Here is a 23,203-nt window from a genome sequence, read left to right as displayed (position 1 = left end):
TATCCGATGACCATGAAAAGATGACAAACTGCATTTTACACCAGTTATTTACATGTATTGATAGGATTAGTGGATTAACAGGGATTAAACAGTAGATGGTTTTGGTCGCTGGTGGATGTTTGGGTCTTTATGGGTTAAATGCATTAGAGGCTCTAGGTTAAATTAAAACTGACCTCACTTCTGTACTTTGTTGTGTTTTGTTGTCTCTCCAGTCAGAGGGTGAAGAGGTCAACCTTCGCCATTTGACCTCAGGGAGCTGGGAGGTCACTCAAATCCTAGCCTACGATGAGAGCACACACTCACTGTAAGAAAAGAGCATAAACAACCGTCACTCTGATGGCAAAGTAAAATAATAACTCTGAATTCACTGGTTAATTTTGTTTTCTAGTTATTTCCTGAGCACAGAGAGCGGCTCGACTCAACGACAGCTGTACAGGTAAACCACGGATTTCACTTCCAACAGGATTAATGATAGCAATCATTTTGCATATGTGTATATATACTTATGTTTAGGATTTTTATTTTGAAAGGTATTAATAGAAGTGACAGATCTGCAATGCACAGTTATTAATGTATTTTCCTGTTGTTTCAATTTAAATATGTGGAGTTCTAGATATTGTGTTGAATATTGTGTTTTACTCTTACTTCACAACATTAATTAAATATCGGCAAACAAACAAACAAAAAAACCCATCTGAATACTCAGTATTCATTGTTAAACCACTTCCATACCATACCATACCATACTATACCAACTTTATTGCCTCCGCCAAGGAGGTTATGTTTTTGCCAGGGTTTGTTTGTTTGTCTGTCTGTTTGTTTGTTTGTCTGTCTGTTTGTCTGTCCGTTAGTGTGCAACATAACTCAAAAAGTTATGGACAGATTTGGATGAAATTTTCAGGGTTTGTTGGAAATGGGATAAGGAAGAAATGATTAAATTTTGGTGGTGATCGGGGGTGGGGGGGGCCCACGGGGGGGCCCATATCCAACAAACCCTGAAAATTTCATCAAAATCTGTCCGTAATTTTTTGAGTTATGTTGCACACTAACGGACAGACAAACAGACAGACAAACAAACAAACAAACCCTGGCAAAAACATAACCTCCTTGGCGTGGGGGGGGCCCACAGGGGGGGCCACTGATCAGCCTTGGCGGAGGTCTGCGCTCTCCGAGTGCTTTTCTAGTTTATAATGCACTTTAAGAACTTTGCAGCTCGCCAAAGTGCCGTACACCAAACATAAAACAAGGGATTAAATAAGTAAATAAGTAAGTAAAACTAGTGATAACACAGGGTGTAAAGCAGGTTAAGAACAACAATATACAACCATCATAAAAACAAAGACAAATTAAAATCTGATAAAAACAGCATAAAACTAGAAAAGCACTCAGAGAGCGCAGACCTCCGCCAAGCGCAAAAATTCCCCACATAATCGGTGATACAAATTCTACATTTATTTTTTAAAATAAAATCCGCCTTCTGGATCAGATCTGGATCAGCCTTTGAAATGTGATAGAGGACCCCATTGTCAATTCCTGAGTTAAATTTCATGAGTTTTGGTCAATAATTAAGCGAGATATTGGGAAACGAAAATTTTGGCCCCATTTACCACAATGTTAACGGAAATTTCAAAGTGATCCAGAATCCAGGATGTCTTCCAGATCACCCCCAAAAGTTAATAATTTCTTCCTTATCCCATTTCCAACAAACTCTGAAAATTTCATCCAAATCTGTCCCTAACTTTTTGAGTTATGTTGCACACTAACGGACAGACAAACAAACAGACAAACAAACCCTGGCAAAAACATAACCTCCTTGGCGGAGGTAAAACCAGACATGTCACTCAATGATTAAAAGCCAATGAGTATAAGTGCGTTTTTAGACATGATTTAAAGACAGGTACAGACTGAGCCTGTCTAACAACTAAGAGCAACTGGCTCCACAACTTTGGGGCGACAACAGAAAAGGCACGGTCCCCACAAAGCTTCTTTTTAGTTTTTGGAACCACAAGCTGCAGATGATCTGCTGACCTGAGAGCACAAGGGGGGGGGCATAGGGTTGGATCAGGTCAGACAGGTAGGAGGGGGCCAGGCCATTCAAACATTTAAAAACAAATAGAAGAATTTTAAAATCAACTCTAAAACACACTGGTAACCAATGTATTCTCAAAATCACTTCCTATGATGTGCATTAATCCTACAAATGTAAAATTATGTGCAATAAGTCGTGCAGTAATCTTCTATCCTGCAATAACAATGCAATATTTTTTTCAATATTTATCTAAATATAAATGTACTATCTCTATATAGACTTGGTTCATAGGTATACACACTGTTATAGGCAAGCCCGGATTAACCATATGGGCAACTGGGCAATTGCCCAGGGGCCCGCGACCTCTGAAGGGCCCTGGGTAGCTCGGGCATAACGAAAATATCTGGTTTTCTTTTGCTTATAAACGAAACTGTCTGCAAAAAGTGTTCTTAAATAAATACTGGATACTTTGGAAATGGTTTCTTATTTATTTTTTGTGAAAATGGAGGACACTTCCCTCTCTTTCTAATGTAGTGGATCAATTTTAGATTATACTGATGCTAATGTGTTTTGTTTTCATATCATCATATACAAGTGAGTGGCCTTGACAAGAAGCTATAGTGGTGCACTTGTAGTTCTACGAGCATTTACACATTTGTACATCAAAATGCATTTGATGATAGTTAGATATTGAAGTATGGGGTATATTTACATATATTCCTGGAATTTATTCTGTATTTTTGCCAGATTATAGGGATCCTGGGGTTGTGATGATGGGGCCCTTGAATATTGTTGCCCAGGGTACAATGAAGTGTTAATCTGGCCCTGGTTATAGGTATACATACTGTTTTCATGGTTAATACATACTGTGAATATTGTTAATGTCATTCATAAATATACATATGGTCACATATTGTTAATGTAAATTTGCATCTATTCATATTGCTTATCTTTAGTTACATGTTACTTTGTAAAATTGTAAAATCGATTTTCTATTTTCTTATCTTATTTTTATTTTTTGGTAATTTTATATTTGTAGTAGTAGTAGTAGTAGTAAATTTTATTTATAAGCGCCTTTCAAGACACCCAAGGACACTGTACAACAAGATAAAACACAATCCATAAAATACAAAGAAAAAAAAACAGATAAAAGAATAATTACTATATATAGAAATGAAAATTTGCTCTATTCTTATGTTTGTACTACTGCTGTTTTGTTAATGTTGCACTGACTGGAGCAGCACAATGACAATAAAGGCTATTCTATTCTATTCTATTCTATTCTATTCTATTCTATTCTATTCTATTCTATTCTATTCTATTCCACTTTATTCTATTCTATTCTATTCCACTTTATTCTATTCTATTCTATTCTATTCTATTCTATTCTATTCTATTCTATTCTATCCCACTTTATTCTATTCTATTCTATTCCACTTTATTCTATTCTATTCTATTCTATTCTATTCTATTCTATTCTATTCTATTCTATTCTATTCTATTCTAGTTCATTGTACTCTATTCTATTCTACTTTATTCTGTTTTATTCTATTCAACTCTATTCTATTCAACTCTATTCTATTCAACTCTATTCTATTCTATTCTATTCTATTCTATTCTATTCTATTCTATTCTATTTCACTTTATTCTATTCTATTCTATTCTATTCTAGTTCATTGTACTCTATTCTATTCTATTCAACTCTATTCTATTCTATTGTAGTTCATTGTACTCTATTCTATTGCACTTTATTCTATTCAACTCTATTCTATTCTATTCTATTCTATTCTATTCTATTCTATGACACATTAGTTAAGATTATTTGAAGTGGGTTTGAGCTACCGACCGTTTTATTAGTTTTCGTTTTTTTCTAAATGCTTAGTTTTAGTTTAATCGTAGTTTTTAATATCTTTTATCTTCCTTGCCGTCGTATTCAAATAAATCCCAGACAGGACTCTGCTGCTTTCTCCCAACTTTGGTCTCCATGTTTCCTGGTAGAGTGGGGACGAGAAGACGACTCTAAACAACAAGTGACGACAAGTGATGGACCATGAAGTACCATATGGTGCCGCTAGCTAAAATTGCCGGAGTGAAATAAATTGATTTCATATTGATCTGACATTGACAAAAATGAAAACAAAGGGAATTTTATCCATCGTTTTTATACGTTTTAGTTAGTTTTGTAAGCACACAATACAGTTTTGGTTACTTATAGTTTTTTTCTTTTAATTATAGTTTTTATTGTTTTCAGTTAACGAAAATGTTTTTTCTATTCTAGTTTTTGTCATTTAGTTAGTTTTCATTAACAATAATAACTTTGCTTCCTCCAACAGGGTCTCCACCGTGGATCCATTTCATAAAGAATGCCTGACCTGTTCACTACTCAGATCCAAGTGTACCTTCTACGATGCTCTCCTCAGCCCAAACTATGACCATGTCCTGCTCAACTGCAGAGGTACGTGATGACACTAGGACCAGAAGACCAGGTCTAAATGCATTTAAATTAGCCTTCAAATACAATCATGTCATAACTTTCTTGAGATAATTACTTCCTAGTTCTGAAAGGATCAGTATGATAGCATATTAGGGACACAAATAAAAAGACTTGTCACTATGAGAATAAAGTCGTGATATTTTTAGAATAAAGCCATAATATTATGAGAATAAAGTTACAGTTTAAAAAGAAAACAAAAAAAAACAACTCATAATGTAATGAAAATTATATGAAAATGAAAATAATACAAAAATAATACTATTGTGAGACTGAAGTCATAATATTTTGAAAATAAATTTGCAATAGTGCGATAAAAAGTCCTAATTTAGAAATTGTATACTCCTTAAGCCTTGTTGATGACAGAGTTTCTGGTTATAAGTCTCCACCGTTAACCCTGCAGCTGACCTTTTCCAGTTAGTTCCTCCTCCACATTTGCTCCAAATCTGTTCGGTTCTTATGACGAAAGTGGCTTCAAAGTCCTTTGACTAACGCTAATGTATTGATGGTAGGCGGGGCTAATAGGTTCCGTATTTCGCTGTGTGTACATCGCAAATAAAAATATGACCTCACAAAAATGTTCCAAGTTCTCCATTGTGCAACGAGTGGGTACGACTTTATTCTCGTAAATTATGCTATTTTTAAAATACATTATTCTTGTAATATTATGGCTTGATTTTCAAAGTATGATGACATTATTCTCATATTATGACTTCATTCTTGTAAAGTTATGACTCTATTTTTGACTTTATTCTCATAAAATGACGGGTTTTATCTCGATATTTTGTGACTTTGTTCCTGTAGTGACAAATGTTTGTATTTTTATGTAGTCCTAATACGCCGCTGTAGATCAAAAATGTTTAAGTCCTGTTCAATTAAAAAGCTGAAAGGCAAATTTCTGAGATTTAACATTTCTATCTCCAGTATGTGATATAAAGTATCTTTACCTAAACTTTGTTTTAGGTCCTGGAATACCTCAAACTACTCTTCACAAACTTCATAACATGAACAGTAAGTACACTGGCACTCATTATCTTGAACCAATTTACTCTTTAGACTCTTTCACTCAATTGCATCAGGTAAATGTGGATTCATTATGTCAACTTCTTTTCTTTTTCTTTTTTCTTCTTTTTTTTTTTTTTTTTTTTGGAGCATGAATACAGCAGCAGTGCCTGAACAGTAAATGGAAAGTGCATTAATCGATTATGTGGAGATTAAGTCACTAAGATTTAGCATCGTTAGGCAAAATTTATACTCAGGAGACCTCCACACTGGACACTAGGATGCTGTTAAGGTTGAGGTGTTAAGTACTAGATGTGGCATGATGTGGAAAGCAGAAGCACTCAGGGCAGAACTCGGGGGACGGAAGGAGATTTTAGAGTTGACAAATGGAGGCATGATTCACCCACTGTTACATCACAGTTTTTAATGACTGCAATTTGAATTGTTCTACTTATGTAAGTGAACATATGCTCATAAAACAGTTATTTTGGCAGTTAAACTGTAGCAGTAGGATGGGTTTGTTTATTGATCTCTAACTGAACGATTCTTTTCTCTTTTTCTTGCCCTTTGCACAAACAGAGCTCAAGACTTTGGACCAGAATGCAGAATTAAAACATTCACTCATTAACAGGACAGTACCCAAGAGTGAAAGAAGAACCATACAGATCAACAATTTTGGTAAGACACTGCATTGATGTTTCAACTGATTGAATGTTTTGATTTTATATGTTTTCTGTGTTCTGTGTACATGCTTTTATTTTTGTAAAACTGTAATTATGTGACTGTATCGCTGCCATCTTGGCCAGGTCTCCCTTAAAACAGATTCTCCATCTCGATGGGACCAACCTGGTTGAATAAAGGTTGAAAAAATGAAATAAAAATTATGACAAACAAAGCTACTTGATCTACTAATTGGGTCTCCCCAAATAGTTGGTCAAGATATATGGACCAGCTGGACAGTTGGAGGAGAAGCATCTCATGACTTAACTCTTTCAGTGCCACGGGCCGATCAGATCGGCTTTGGAGAACACGCCACATTTGTGTACAAACGAACCATCCACCCCCATTTCTTTCTCACATTTCGATGACGTTCTTTCTGTGTCCCTCTTTTGAGACCAATCAGACGGGAATTTGAGGTCACGCGACCGAATAATATTTTTATATCTTTTTAATGTTTCTTATTCTCCGGTGTTTCATCAGAGGGAGCCCTCCATGCCGGGGGGCGGCTGTGGACTCCGGGGGCTGTGGCGCCTTCTCTCACTGGGGTCCGCTCCTTTCTGGTGGGTGGGGGTCCCAGTTGGACCTCTCGCACTAGTTGGGATGCGGGGCTGTGTTGCTGGTGCCTGGTCGCCGGGGTCGGCGGCTGCCTCCTGGTGTGGAAGGCTCCCTGAGACAGCGCCTCCTAAATTGATGTTTTACTTTACTTGTACATTTTTGTTCTGGTCTACCCGTGCTCAGTCAGTCTTCTTAAGTATGTGTGAGCTTGTGGGTTTGCATGTATATGTGTGTGTGTGTGTGTGTGTGTGTGTGTGTGTGTGTGTGTGTGTGTGTGCGGGTGAGTGGGTGGGTGTGGGGCTGTACTGATTTTTAAACTGATATGTAAAGCACTTTGTGCTACAGTTTTTAATGTATGAAAAGTGCTATATAAATAAAGATTATTATTATTATGAATTATGCAAATTACGATCAATAATGAATCGGCTGCGTCCGGTGTGTTTTGAATCTAATTAGCAATCGGTCGGATGTTACCGAGCGGTTTCCTGCAGGATTCTTCAAATATAAAAACGACGCGAAATACTGAAAAACGGCCAAAATCTGTGGCACTTTTAAGGCTTATTAGCCCCTTAACTGTCTGGCACCGAAAGAGTTAAAGAAATTACATCAGTCACTTATCGATATAGTTATGATAGTGTATCGTTAATAGTGTTTGATAGTGTTTATTATATAGTTCCATAGATGGTAGAGGTTTCTATTATTTGTACTAACTGTTGTAATAGTATGTCCACTGTTAGTACTTATATTTATAGTAGTAGTATTAACAGTCATGGACTTTTGTTCTGATTTCTAGTACTTATAGTAACACCAGCTGATCTACTTTAGACAGTTCTAGTTCAGTTATTTGTGCATCAACTGCATCCATGTGTCTCCCCCTACTTCCCCCTTTCTCCCCCTCTCCCCCAGTCTCTCTCTATCTCTCTCTCTTTTTCTCCTCCTTTACCCTCTGTCTCTAACCCCAACTGGTCAAGGCAGACGGCCATCCCCCAGGATTTTGGGTTTGCTCCAGGTTTCTTCCGGTTAAAAGGAAGTTTTTCCTTCCACTGTCACCAGTCACAAGTGTTTGCTCTTGGAGGATTCTGTTAGGTTTCTGTAAATTGGCTTCAGAGTCTGGTTTCGATCAACTCTATATGTAAAGTTTCATGAGATAACTTTTGTTATGATTTGGCGCTACATAAATAAAATTTGATTGACTGATAATTTGTTAGTACTTAAGTTAGCCATTCATCATTACCTGTTTAATTTTAAGATAAGAATTTTGATGTAAGTACTGTATTATTATTAATATGAAATAATAGCAAGTTAAGGCTGTGTTTACATGTAGTTGGGTATTTTGGAAAACGTACATTTCCCCCTCTCCGTTACAAAAAAAAAAAAACAAAAAAAAAAACTCATGCACATGTGATCATTTTCAGAAAAATCTACACCATCAAAAGTATGCCAGGCCTGTAGATGGCAGTGTGGTGAGACGATCAAGTCCAATTAACCAATCAGAATCCTGAAAGGAATCACAACAAAATGTTACTTCGCACATTTGACACAAATGTATTTCCGTCAAAAACTGTGACGTCAGTCTGAGATCTCCATTTACCTCTGTTTACACACAAACACAAAATCAGAGAATTGCTGAAATCTCCACTTTGGACTTTTTTAGAAACTATTGTTTTCATTGTGCGTGGCCATTGTTGTCATGTAAATGATAGGCACAAACGCAGAAAAAACTCTGTTTTGCCAGATACCCAGCTATGTGTAAATGTAGCCTAAGAACAAATTATTGTAGTGAAAAAAGGGTTTTCCAAAAGACAGGAACCAGGATTTACCTTCTGTTTCAATGTCACGCAGCATCATTTTGAGAATATAGTGGAAACCACTCACCATGACCAGGTCTGTACTGGTCTGTCGGGGCTGGCTCTTCTCTCTGTTAGAGCTTATGGGGCTCAGCCAATTTATTTCTAGTTCCCTCTTTCTCTCTTGCACACAGCTGTTTCCAGACTGAAATAAAGGACCGGCCCACCCATTAAACCACATGTGTCAAACATGTGGCCCATGGGGCAAAACTGGCCCACCAAAGGGTCCAGTTTCTTCTGCAGCCAATGGTCATTTATGTCATCTGTTTAAAACTACTATGACGAGGAAATCCGAGTCTGTAATAGCGATTAGTATAAAACACTGCTGTTGCACTTTAACAAAGAATATGAAGTATATGAGTATAAAAGGCCTTCACTACAAATGAGAAAATAAAGAAAGTAATTCTTAATTCTTAAGTTAACAGTTTTTGTACTGTAATCCTACAAAATAACCAATAAGAATACAGTTAGGGCCAGATCTACTAAATGTCTGTGTGTATAAAAACATGTGCAAACTCACTCAAACTGTTTTACTAACAGTGCGCACTAAGGGTTGCATCTTTCAAAGGTGCAAAATAGTGTCCGCATCCAGTTAGTGCCTTTGCTGCAATAATTATGCAATATGGGGTGTTTACACACAGTTGTGCATGTGCTGGGAGGAGAAAATGTAAATATATTAATTCAGCACAAAGTGATTTATCAAACCCAAAAGCAATTTTGCTCATACAAACTGCATCTGTATTTACCACGTCTCAAAGGGAAGTGTAAACGGGTTGGATATGTAATTGCACATACATGGCTGCAGTTGAACTGTTGAAACGAGATGCAGAGAACACATTTTTCACCCTTGTGTAGGGATGGGAATCGAGAACCGGCTCTTTTTGAGAACCGGTTCCCAGTAGCTCGATTCCTTGAAATCGTTTGCCTGCCTACTTAATGATTCTGTTTATCGATTCTGCCTTTGTTGTGCATGCGCGATGACGTCATACGTACGCTGCACTGTTTTGGTCAGAACATAGCCAACATGGCGTTGAGGCAGAAACGGTCTAAAAAGACGACACCAGGTCCACTTACTTGGAACACTTGCAAAGCTTCCATGTCTTCAAAAGGGTGGAATCCCTCCAATATCCTCAAACATTTGTCCACAGCATGTGACTCTTTTACAGGAATGTCATGTATTTGATACGCTACTTAGCGGCGCTTGAGAATGTAGCAGCACAGTGAACGCTGGACTGGTTCCGGTGCGGGCAACAAACGTCGTAACTCCTCAAATACAAGTTTCCGAAGGTAAGAAGGGAAAGGAAATGAGGTGCACAACAACGAGAGAGAAGCCGGGCCGAGTCGAACTGGTTCCACGTAGTAGAAATGCGGTAATAGAGGAATTAGTAAAGTGTCTGTAGTTTCACTTTCACTGTACACCCCCCCCCCCCCCCAAACCGGACCTGGCGTCATCTGTTATTATTATTTGTACAAACTGTATATGTTGTATTTTCTGTGCAGAGATGGAAATATAAAAGACAGTTAATGCAAACACATCCATTTGTACGCTTTTATTCCCTCACCCAGTGAGAATCGATAAGGAATCGGATCGATAAGCAATATCAATAATGGAATTGGAATCGTTAAATTCTTAACGATTCCCATCCCTACCCTTGTGTGAACATTTTTGGAATAATGGAAGAAAAAAATAACTGAGACATATGCCCCCCCCCCCCCCCCCCCCCCACACACACACACACACACACACACACACACATCTTTTCGACTTGATCTGAAGATTGTGATTTGAAAAAAAAAAAAAAAAAAACACACACCGACATTAGGCTACAGTGTGACAAAATTATGTGCGCCTGACGGTCAATCCAACAGCCCCTCCCCAAAATGAAAAATAAATGAATGAATGAATGGGTCATGCAATACCATCTATGGCAGAACTCCTCCAACTTTACATTTCCTCGTGTCTGGATCATTACAGTCAGTGTTCCCTTTAGTGCTGGTGTATCCCACAGCAGTTTTTACAGCGCATTGTCTCCAGTAGCACACGCAAAATCTTCATTTAAATCGGGGGGTCTCCAAGACTTTGCACCTGTTGACATTTGTATAAGCAATCTTAGTAAATCACCTGCAAACCGCGGTTCAACCCCACATGCTAAATTCTAGATTGTACATGCAAATTAGTACATGCAAACTGGGACCATAGTAGATCTGGCCCTTAGTGTACTACATTAATAGGCAGTGTTGATAAGCCAGTTTTCCATTTACAGTCATTTTTGTAAAAAAAAAAAAAAAAAGTGTACAAAAAGACCTAAAATGATTATCGTAACTGGACTACTTACTATTGTTGAAATAGTATCTAGGAATCGTTCTGTTTCAGTTTTATTTATTTGATTCAAACATGTGGTTGATCACTGCATCTATAACTATAAACACTTTCCACATTGAATGCAAGAAAAAAAAAAAGGCATCACTGCCCAGTAACTGGTTCAGTCAGCTAATGGTTATACAGTAACACACCAACACAATGGAGGATAAGAACTACACAAAACTAAACACCTCATAAGGAGCAGGTGGTTTTGTACCTACCAGACTTATTCAGATTTTAGCAAAATAGTCTGTAATTATCTGCTAAACAGGATGTAATGACAGCAACAGATGACACACACAAACACACAGAAAAAGTCAAATGACTGTGGCGTTAATTAAAACAGGTTGACAAACATGATCTAAGCCATTTAGTGAAGTACATGGAACCGTCCTGTATGTAGACGTAAGTGTGTGTATGTGAGGAGAGCCAGGCTGACAGTGATTTAAATGAATTAGGAATTCATGATAAACAAGTCTGAGCGAACAGGTGCAGAGCTTTTGGAGGTAATTATGAAACGGCGTCGGAGTCAGAAACGCTGCGGTATATAGCTTCAATTAGAGGAGGCGGCTCCCAATATGGCTTCTGCTCTCTAATCTGTGTTTGTCATTAGCAACAAAGTGATACATACTTAAAGCCGGTGGATAAACACTTGACAGGCGGCTGGGAAAACACTGTCATTTAAAAAAAATCATAGGCTTTTAGGCTTTTGTTTAATTTTTTTTTTTTTTTTTTTTGCTTTGGGTTGTGTAAAATTAGATTTTTAGGTCATAGTATACAACAGCAAAGGCACATTACTTTGAACACATAGGTTGTCTAAGTGCTCAATAATGCCCAACATGTGCATTGTAGGCACGCAATATTGTATCTCAAAAAATTCAATGGTAATACCCGTTTTTTCTCCATAAGTGTATCTATGTGAAACCTTTATCTTGTCCTAGTAATTTAACCCCCTTTTGTTTATTATGTGTATTTGATAGTCATTTTATATTTCAGTGTATGAGGCATTCTGACGCAAAATTTGTCATTTCTGGATAAGTTTTATTTTTCATACTTTCATTCTTTCATACTAGATTTTGGTCAAGTGGCCAATATTGTCCCAGCCTCAGGTTCAAATGAGAATTTGTGTCATTTACAGACCTGTCATTGATTTGATATAATCATTTTATCTGTGAATGTATATTTAATTTTGATGCAATTTTTGTATTTTATACACTTTTTTTCTAATTTTTATTTTTTATGCTCTTGATTCTGGTCAAGTGGGCAATGTTGTCTGGTGTCAGGTTCAAATGAGAATGTGGCTCATTCATCAACTTTTATCTATGAGTGTACGAAGAATTTTCAATCTTCAACAATCCTCAGTCTTGAAAAGGTGGTTCATGGTGTTACACATCATTTGCTTACATTCCACAACTAATTATCCTGTCTTTGAGGACTGACATATGGCTGGAAAATGGTTGTTTGCCATGAAAACTGAGTTAACACAATTTACTCAGGTCCTCCAGGTGTCCTAACACGTTTATTCACCATTCTACCTTTAATGAAAAAGAATGGATGTGCTCATTTTAGTTGTCAACCTTAAATACATGTGGATTAGAAAACATTAGCAAAGGATATTTTTTTTATGTTGCATTTAGTGACATCAGTATGAAATACATGTAATCTCTGACTAAAACGTTCTTAGTTTGTTCATAACTTTTTAAAAAACAACTCTGGTGGACATAGAACTTCCTGATTTGGATCATAAGTGAAACCTGTAAAGGCACCAGGTCCTCTGTTGGACATAGAACATGTTGACCAGGGCCAACTTCCAGACCTTGGAATCAGAAAGTTCTATGTCCATTTTTAACTGCTTATGTCTCTAAGCCTATGGAGATTTAGAACATGTTAATAATATGTTTAGGGGATCTTCCTCAGTCAACACTATTCCACACAAAAGATGATTGATAACTCTCCAAATATCAGAGATAAGACAGGTGACATTTTCAAACTGTTTTCTCAAAATGAGGAAAAGTGGACATAGAACCAGCTGATTCTAAAGGGACGATATCACATACTGGAGATACAAATTTTAAATCTCAGATATTTGCCTTTCAGCTTTTTAATTAAACATTTTCGATCTACGATGGCGTATTAGGACTACATAAGAAGATAAAAACATTTGTAACTATGAGAAAAAAGCAAAAAAATATCGAGATAAAACCCGTCATTTTATGAAAATAAAGACAAATACAAAAAGAGTCATAATTTTACAAAAATGAAGTGGTAATATTATGAAAATAATGCTGTCATACTTTGAGAATACAGCCATAATATTACGAGAATAAAGTCGTAATTGAAAAACAGGCGGGAAAAATATCATAATTTACGAGAATAAAGTTGTACCCACTGGAGAACTTGGAACATTAGGAATCACCTCAAATAATTTTACAGAACCATGAATATTTAAATAAATGAGCTGTACATGATAAAGCTGTGAGTACTGTGTAGGGCTGTACGATATTGGAAAAAAAAAAATGATATTGCAATTTTTTTAAACCCTGTGATATATATTGCGATATGAAAAAAATACTCAGGAGGATACAATAGCTGTGGTGTCGACGTAAATGGTCAAACAAATTAGTTGTGTTTCCTCTCATTGTGGCGACAGGTGGAAGGCACTGTCCACACAGAACACATGTTTTAATCATCTGTTGTTATAGTGCATCTGGAAACTGACTTACATACTGCACCCCATTAAAAGTCCTTTCTCCAGCTGCCACTACCTTTCATATTCTAATCTTAACTGTCTGTGGGTACATTTACAGTGAACCCACTTGCTGTCTGATTAAAGTCTGTTACCTGATCTGTATAAACATGTCTCTTCTTTACCAGGGCTGGTTAATCCATGGAATAGACCATGTGAATATAAATCATTTGTAGAAATCCTTCTGTGACTTACCCTCAGATCACCTTTGGATCAGGTCAACTGCAAGAAAAGTCATCCATGATGTGATTTGTCTTGTTTTACAGCTTTTCGACTGGAATTAACGGTCCCAGTGGATATGGATGAAACAAAGGCGCATCCCCTTCTACTGATCCTGTATGAAGTTCCATTTAAGTAGATTTTCTATTTGTAAAAGCACATTTTAGTCAAACCTTCAAAATATGGACACATTGTACACTGTAAAAAAAAAAAAAAAATCTGTAATTTAACAGAATTTTTACCGTTTATTTTACAGATTTTTCCTGTATTTTTAAGATACAGGAAAATATCAATGACATTCCAAAAATAGACTGATTTTTACATGTCAAATGTAAAATAACACGAAAAAACTGTAACTGTGAATGACCATAAAATTTCCATTTCTTAAAAGAATTTTTTTCTTTTTTCACAGAAAAATACAATTAAAATACATTTGCAAATGTATCATAATTTCACAAATATTTCTTTTTTATTTATGAGATTAAACTGTTAATTTAAAGTTTAATACTGTAAAAAATAATAATAATGATAAAATGAGATAAAATTACTGACAATTAACCGTAAAAGAAGTATTTGTTCTGTCAGTTTAACAAGACTTGTTTGTTAATTGACAAATATCTTGTGTAATTACAGGAGGTTTCACAACAAAAATGTTGAAATAAATGTATTTTTGTGAATGTATAACATGTATAAGCACTGATAAACTGTCCAAATACAGTTTTTATCAGTGGATTGTACAACTTAGTCTCATTGAACATTTTATTTATTTATTTATTTATAGGCAATTTTATAGCACTTTGTGACTCTGTCGGTGAAAAGTGCTCTATAAATAAAGTTTACTTACTAACTTACTTAATTTGATTGTTTTAATACATGTAAATATTCTTTATTAAACATTCAAAAGTTTAAAAAAAAAAAAAAAAAAAAAAGCCAAATCTTATGTAAAGTTTGGGCAAGGAACTGTATTTTAATTATGGAAAATTACCGTATGTTTATGAGATGGTTATTTTCCGTTATTTAACAGTATTTTTTGGCACATAATTAACCCATAAAGACCCAGTGCCGCTTTGGTGGCAGTTCCCAAATGAATTTTTCTCACTATTTATACGTGATTTACCACTATTTCTTATAATATGTGAATCTATGTTTTGCATTTTTCAGTGTAAGCCTTGTCTTTTTCTATATTTAATTCACAGATCATGTAGACGTTCTTGAGTAAATTCAAAGGTTATTATGACGAAACAGAGAAAAGTGAAGAAAAGGTTACTTTTACATCTACGATATAAATAACTCAGCATAAAAACAAGTGTCTCCATCCACTGTCATTGATCCAACGTCCAAATGGGTGATATCTGATGACCATGAAAAGATGACAAACTGCATTTTAAGCCAATTATTTACATGTATTGATGGGATTAGTGGATCAACAGGTATTAAACAGTTTAGATCAGTAGATGGTTTTAGTCAGCGGTGGATGTTTGGGTCTTTATGGGTTAAAGTACAGTTATATTAATTCATTCATGTATTGTTTTGGATGTTTTGGAACGTAAAATGGTTCTATCCGTCTTCCTCATGGTTCTGCTTTTGTGATCTTACTGCAGCGATAGCGCCCCCGGTGGTCAGGCTGTGAGTGACCGTTTTACTCTCAGCTGGGACTCTGTGCTGGTCAGCTCCGACAATGTCATCGTGGCTCGTCTGGATGGGCGGGGCAGCGGCTTCCAGGGCCAGAGGATCCTCCATGAGGTTCATCAGAGACTGGGGACGGTTGATGTTCAGGACCAGATCAAAGTTCTGGAGTCAGTTATTATTATTATTATTGTTATTATTATTATTATTATTATTATTATTATTATTATTATTATTATTATGGGTTTTCTGTGGGTACTCTGGCTTCCTCCCACCATCCAAACACATGCAGTGACAGGTTAATGGGTTGGTCTAAATTGCCCATAGGTGTGAATGTGACAGTGATTGTTTGTCTCTATATGTCCGCCCTGTGATCAACTGGTCACATGTCCAGGGTGTACCCCGCCATCGCCCATAAGTAGCTGGGATAGGCTCCAGTGACCCTAGTAAGGATAAAGTGGGTTCAGAAAATGAATGAATTAATCATTATTATTTCTTTTTAAGCAGTACAGTGTGTAACTTAACTGACATTAGTGTTACTGCAACAAGTAGTTTGATGCTTTGAAGAGTTTGCTTTTCTTTTACTATGACCTGGAGCTAAATGGAAAAATCCAGTTTTGGTTTTGGATTTGTTAGTTTGATGTAAGAAATATCACAATCAGAATACTTTATCAATCCCAGGGGGAAATTATTGTGTGTTACAGTTGGTCCATTCAAGTATATAAAAAAGTAACAGGAAAGAAATGCTCAATTCAACAAAACAAACAAACAAAAAAATATATATACATGTGATAATTAAAGAAATATACATAAATGTGAAAAAATATTGTTATAAATATATTGTGCTATTAAAATTATGTGGTTATATATGGTTATACAGAATCGTGCAATAATAGGTGCAATGGGGACCCCTCCATCGTGCGATTTTTTTTTTTTTTACCTTTACTAACTTATTTATTTATTTATTTTAGTGCAGTTTTTAATATTTTATCATATATATGGGTTGTTTTTAGTTGGTGTTTTTAGGATTTTTTTTCTGTGTTTTTATTTTGTGCTGTGCATTTTGCTATTTCATTCTGTAACAGCATCTGGGATGTTTTTATTGAATGACAGTTAATAAATCTGAATATGAATATATGCACTGTGAAAATAATAATAATAATAATAATAATAATAATAATAATAATAATAATAATAATAATAATAATAATAACAACAACAACACTGGGTTACAAAAAATGTTTTTTGCAAGTTGTCAAGGTTTTTTCAACTGAATTAGGACCATTTTGCACCGCTAAATCCAAAAATGACATCTGTTATTCTAAATCAGGTCAGGTTTTTTTGCAAATTTGATTTTGAAAAATTTGATCTTCTCACACAATATAATAATTAATACCAAAATAAGATTGGTAAGCACACTTTATGAAACTTGTGACTTGATTCCTGTTTGGTACAATGGTGTATTCACCACAGATGTAGCAGAATACGTCAGGCTTATTTTGCAAGATCTTCTAGTCGAAGCCATTTCATTCACCTGTAATATTAAAAAAAACAATCATAAATTGGCAAAAGTAAAATCTTCAGAACTCGTTTATTGCAAGAAATATGGAAGAATTTTGTATCATATGATGTGAAAACGCCCATAAATTTAAGCAAAAAAGTTAAAAAGCCAATATGTAGCATAGTTCAGAAAGTTGACCTGACTGAGCAAAATTAATGTGATTTTTGGATTCAGCACACCAAAATTATCCTAAATCAGCTCAAAAAACTTAAAGAATAAATTTGTTGTTGACCAGTGTAATGGATCAGATTTATATAGCGCTTTTCTATGAATGCAAACTCAAAGTGCGTACAAAAAATCCCCTTTATGTCTTTTCTCCTCGTCCTGTAGGACATGTGACATGGGTGTATTTTATCTGAATGGACTAAAAGTATACAAACACTATTGTCATTAGTCATTATATTACTGAGGATCACCCATCCATTTTTTACTTTTCTAATGAAATATTTGATGTTTTTCAGACACTTGATCAGACTACCGTATATTGATGGCAACAGAGTTGGCGTATATGGAAAGGTACCTTATAATCTGTACTTAATACGATAATAACTTCCTTAGAAGTATATTTTTTTGCCCCCGTCACTGTGAGCCTGTCCTGTTCCTTGTCGTCAGGCCTACGGAGGCTTCCTCTGCTCCGTTCTACTCCTCTCCTACAGCTCGATGTTCAAGTGTGGCGTTGCTGTTGCTCCTATAACGAACTGGAGACTCTACGGTAAAATGGTCACATGTCTCTTCTTGTTGAATTTTATTTCATATTTTCTGTTATTGTTGAAATAACTGTTCACGCTTTTCTACATTCCAAAACCAATGTGAAGTCGAGACATGAATTTTAAGACTGTGAAGCTTTTATCGACAGTCTGCAGTGGAGTGAAAATTAGAAGAAAGGATGCATTCTTTCCTATTCACTGTGTTCTTTTTCTTCCTCACACAGGGTCAGCCGTCACAGAGAAATACTTTGGACCTCCAGTGAACGACGATCACAAATACCAAGTATGACTAACGTGTTCAAGGTTTCTTAGTTCATACAAGAAACACTTACTGTTTGGCAGAATCGACATAAAGCACAAGATTGTTGAAGTCAAACTGTGAAACTACATGTGTTTCCTGGTCCTGGATTGAAATTTGCATGAAGAGAGGTGATCGACACGCACATCCAGAAAATGAAAGGTGTGCGGGATCCCAAAAAAAATTGATGAAAAAATGAAATAAGGTCCGCACAACCTGTGAGCTCCCAAAGAATTTATTTACCACGAAATTTGAAATTTGCACACCTGTGTCAGTCCAATCTTACCTCGTGTCCAGCAGCTTGTGAGGTTTTCAACATGATGAATGCCTTTTTTATGTGTGAGTGCAAAATGACCAGTGGGAAGTAGAGGAAGTATGGACTCTTAGCAAACCTTGGATTTTTCTCTATATTGTTAGCCTCGTAGCATAAGTGCCTATGTCAGTGGTTCCTGACCAAGGTTATAATAATTTTGGATTTTTCATTATAGTTCAGTTTTATTTAGTTTTGACCTTTTATTTCTCTAATTCAGTTAGTTTTAATTAGTTTTTAGAGCAGGTTTGCTAGTTTTTATTAGTTTTGGTTATTTTATGAATGCTTAGTTTTAGTTTAGTTTTAGTTTCTTTATATCTTTTCTCTTCTTCGCTGTCGTATTCAAATAAATCCCAGACAGGACTCTGCTGCTTTCTCCCAACTTTAGTCTCCATGTTTCCAGGTAGAGTGGGGACGAGAAGACGACTGTAAACGACAAGTGACAAGAAGTGACAGATCGTTAAATATCACATGGTGCCGCTAGCTAAAATTGCTTGAGGCAAATAAATCGATTTTATATCAATCCGACATTGAAAAAGACAAAAACGAAGGGAATTTTATCCATAATCTTTATACATTTTAGTTAGTTTTGTAAGCACACAATACCGTTTCAGTTAGTTATCGTTTTTTTTCTTTTAATTCTGGTTTTTATTTATTTCAGTTAACAAAAATGTTTTTACAATTCTAGTTTTTTTCATTTCATTAGTTTTTGTTAACGATAATAACCTTGTTTCTGAGCTTTTTTCCTTAGATCCCTCCAATCCTGTGTACAGGATGCACCAAAAGAATAAAGTGATTCCTTTGAAATCTTTACTTGCAAAATAAACATAAATTGCAGTTTACAGCTCTGTCATAAGTCGCTTTTCCATTGACCCTCACATTGCGCAAATATAACTTGTGCATAAAAATTTACCTTATGGAAAAACGACAATTTCACCAAAAGTCTCATTTTTCGATTAAAAGTTTGTGCACTGGCAAGAGGTGGTTTTTTGGGCATAGCGTAAATGGTATATCACGCAAAACTGCAAAAGAAAGACCTTTTTGTGCAACTAGAGTCGGGTGAATTAAAAAAACGGATGTTGACGTACATTACAACAAGCGAAGAAGAAGTAGAAACATGTCACAGTATGTGCGGACACACCAGGAAACCCAATCATTTTTAACCCTTTCATGCATAGTGGTCACTACGGTGGACAGCTATTTAAAGCGTCTGGAATATTCATGGGTTTTGTTGTTTTAGTTCCATATCAGCCAACACAGTGGACACTGATGCATCATCCCATACAGTGCAATTCATGTCATTACTGTAACTATGCTGTTCTTGATAAACCTGATCTGCACTGACATATTTTAGTGTAAATCAACAAACAAAACAGTTTTTTTTTTGTTTTTTTTTTTGTTTTTTTTGCATAGTATCTCCATGAAGTGAATAATATCTAGTGTTAGAGATTGTTAAAATGTGGGAGAACATCTGATTAGCAGCATTAAAAATGTTTTTTTTTTGTTTTGTTTTGTTTTTTTGCATAGTTTTCCTTATCACTTACTGATATTAGGTTTTAAATACATGTTTCTTTGCTTTAAAAATTAAATGCATGGTGTCCGGCTGAGTTGACCTTTTTGCAACTCCTTAAAAAAAAAAAAAAAAAAAAAAAACTTGATCACATTGTTTTTTTTTATGCCTAAAGAGGAAGAAAAACACTCAGGAAAAATATCTTGACTAAGGTTCTCATAATCCATGTATGAAAGGGTTCATTTAGTACGGGATAGAGGGGTAATATATAATAATAATGAATATATCTGTAAATCAACACCATATTTACGTTTGTTGCCATGTTTATGGAATGACTTCTTGGTCATCTCGCGATAATAAATAAACAAATCATCACATTTGTTATTTAATGGAAAAACCGACATTACGCACTTCGTTTTTTTCAACATTTAGTAAATATCAGTAAACTTTTGCACAGATTTCCAATGGAAAGCGACTAGTGATCTCCTTCAGATAGTTTATTGAAACAGGGACAGTCTGTTGCATATTAACATGCAGGTCATGTGACACAGGTTCTGATGCATGTTCACTCATGTGCATGTGTAATTACAATAATAACAGTAACAACAATAAACAAGTTCTCCCTTGCGGTATTTACGCTGTCAGTCGGTTCATACATAAACTAACAGTCACCTTGGCCTTGCATAGCTTGATATTGATATTATTAAATGTGGACCAATCATGTTTTGCGTGGGTCCATACACACTTTTGATTATCTTACTGGGTTTATTGGTATTTGTTCTTTAACATGCACAAATATATTTTTCACAACTTGTAACCTGAATGTAGACAAAGCTTCACGCCCCCTGTCTATACAGTTTTTACACATCAATATTTCCTTATAATTTGATGCGAGATTTTTCTTTCTGAGTTAGATGTGAAGAAAGTAGATGGTTAGTTGGGGTAGAAAATTATTATTTACAGTCAGAGCAAAAAAATATTTTTAGAATTTAGATGTAGAATATTTAAAATCATAGTCATGGATTAAAAAAAAAAAGCAAAATCAATGTTGAGAGAAATTAAGTGGCACTTTAGAAGCTAAGATCATTTAAACCAAACTACTCAAAGCACTGATATTTATACCAATATAAATGTTGTTTGTCATTATTGTTTTGTATCCCAGACCTGTTAGAAAAGAAACACCTGAATTCAACATGTCCCAATACTTTTGTGCATATAATAATAATAATAATAATAATAATAATAATAATAATAATAATAATAATAATAATAATAATAATAATAACAATAATAATATAATGGACGTTTCTGTGTCTGGCATCTGCCCGGTGTCCGTCCAATTGATGTCCCGATGTTGCAGCACAGGAGGGCGCTATCGTACAATGGCACCACGGGTACAATGCCGATAATAATAATAATAATAATAATAATAATAATAACAATAATAATAACTTTATTTATATAGCACCTTTAAAAACAAAGTTTACAAAGTGTAAATGTATATAATTTATTGTATAAATAACACAAAGATGCTTAACAAACCTTTTCATAGACCTTAAAAGTATAAATATTGGTTCCAAACATTAGGTATATAACATTAAAATTAAAATTGTAATAAATTAAAACTATACTCAAATATTTGACATAAAAGCATATCTTTACATAGGTGTTTTCTCTGGAAAAGTGTGGTAATCAAACACGGTTATCACGATAATTAGAATTTAAACGGTAATACTAACCCTTTGCAATTTTACATTCATTGTTATACCGGTAATCGTTACATCCCTAGTACAGCAAATGCGAAAACATGACACTTCGAATAAATTGAGTGAATCGAAGTAAAGAGGGCAGGGATAACGTAACATGATGCTGTCAAATTAAAGCAAAAATGAAGGAGTGAGATAAAACAACATCATGTACGAGAATATAAATTAATACAGTCTACTCTCGTTAAACCGCCCGCCGTTATACCACCATTTTCTCTCACCGCCGACCAAAACCATTGCACAAAAATCCCCAATGCATTATTCCATTAGCTACCGCCATTTCCGCCATCCGCCAGCCCAGTTCCATGCACAAACAACACTTATACCATTGATTTCCCGACCGTTATACCGCCAGCGTGATTGCCATCGAGTACACATAAATTTTAACAATGCACTGAAACAAACGCGCCAGACGCTGATCGCGACAAGCTACGAGTAGGTCTACGGAATGGCCACCGTTCATTTATCGCAGAACACTCAGTAGGTCAGGATGTCGGGAAGAGGACGTGGGATTAAGCCAAAGCCTGAAGATGATGGGGTGTCATTTCCCGACACGGTATAATAATGCTTAAAATGTTTCCCCACTTTAAATGATCCCTTACAACATAACAGAATCAAGATTTATTTAGAAACGCAATTAGAACGGGTTAACGGAGGCAGCATAGACATCATATAGTAAAGACATGCACATTATGGACGCAACCCGTTGTAACGCCATTTTCGCTATACCGCCAATTTGGCCGTGAACGGAAGTTGGCGGTATAACGAGAGTAGACTGTAACCAAACAGGACAAAATAAAAAATACAAAAGGGACAAACATCACATAAAGGTAAGTCTATAAAAATGTGTTTTAAGAAGTGATTTAAAAGATGTCACTGATTCCACAAGCCTATATAGTGGATGACTTAGGCAGTTATGGTATGAGGCTGATGTTAGACACACTGTTAAAAAATAAATAAATAAATGGTAATATTCCGGCAGCTGGGGTGCCAAAAAAATACTGTTAAATCACAGAAAATAACCAGCTCATAAAAATATTCCATAATTAAAATATAGTTTTTTGCCCAAACTTTACATGAGATTTTGCTTCTTTTTTTTTTTACTTTTTAATGTTTAATAAAGAATATTTACATGTATTAAAACAATCAAATTACCTATATATATATATATATATATATATATATATATATATATATATATATATATATATATAAATAATTTTCATTGAGACTAAGTTGTACAATCCACTGAAAAAACTGTATTTGGACAGTTTATCAGTGCTTATACATGTTATACATTCACAAAAATACCTTTATTCAATGTTTTTGTTGTGAAACCTCCCGTAATTACACAAGATATTTGTCAATGAACAAACAAGTCTTGTTAAACTCACAGAACAAATACTTCTTTTACGGTTAATTGTCAGTAATTTTATCTGGTTTTAATTTTTTTT

The 23,203-nt window shown here is 35.2% G+C and overlaps 1 protein-coding gene across 1 annotated transcript in view; it reads left to right on the top strand.

Annotated features, from left to right (window-relative positions):
* Positions 1-23,203, top strand: part of LOC115411906 (inactive dipeptidyl peptidase 10-like) — a 339,606-nt gene that overhangs the window by 305,534 nt on the left and 10,869 nt on the right. The window contains exons 15-24 of the mRNA XM_030124184.1: positions 213-304; positions 389-436; positions 4,363-4,484; positions 5,484-5,531; positions 6,102-6,200; positions 14,019-14,088; positions 15,573-15,767; positions 17,620-17,674; positions 17,771-17,870; positions 18,090-18,148. Coding sequence (XP_029980044.1) covers positions 213-304; positions 389-436; positions 4,363-4,484; positions 5,484-5,531; positions 6,102-6,200; positions 14,019-14,088; positions 15,573-15,767; positions 17,620-17,674; positions 17,771-17,870; positions 18,090-18,148 — 888 coding nt within the window. The remainder of the gene's footprint in view (positions 1-212; positions 305-388; positions 437-4,362; positions 4,485-5,483; positions 5,532-6,101; positions 6,201-14,018; positions 14,089-15,572; positions 15,768-17,619; positions 17,675-17,770; positions 17,871-18,089; positions 18,149-23,203) is intronic.

The sequence above is a fragment of the Sphaeramia orbicularis genome, chromosome 21 (genome assembly GCF_902148855.1).
Source record: "Sphaeramia orbicularis chromosome 21, fSphaOr1.1, whole genome shotgun sequence".
Lineage (NCBI taxonomy): Eukaryota > Metazoa > Chordata > Actinopteri > Kurtiformes > Apogonidae > Sphaeramia > Sphaeramia orbicularis.
Note: the sequence above shows the minus strand (reverse complement) of the source record. Positions and strands in the feature narration are given on the sequence as shown.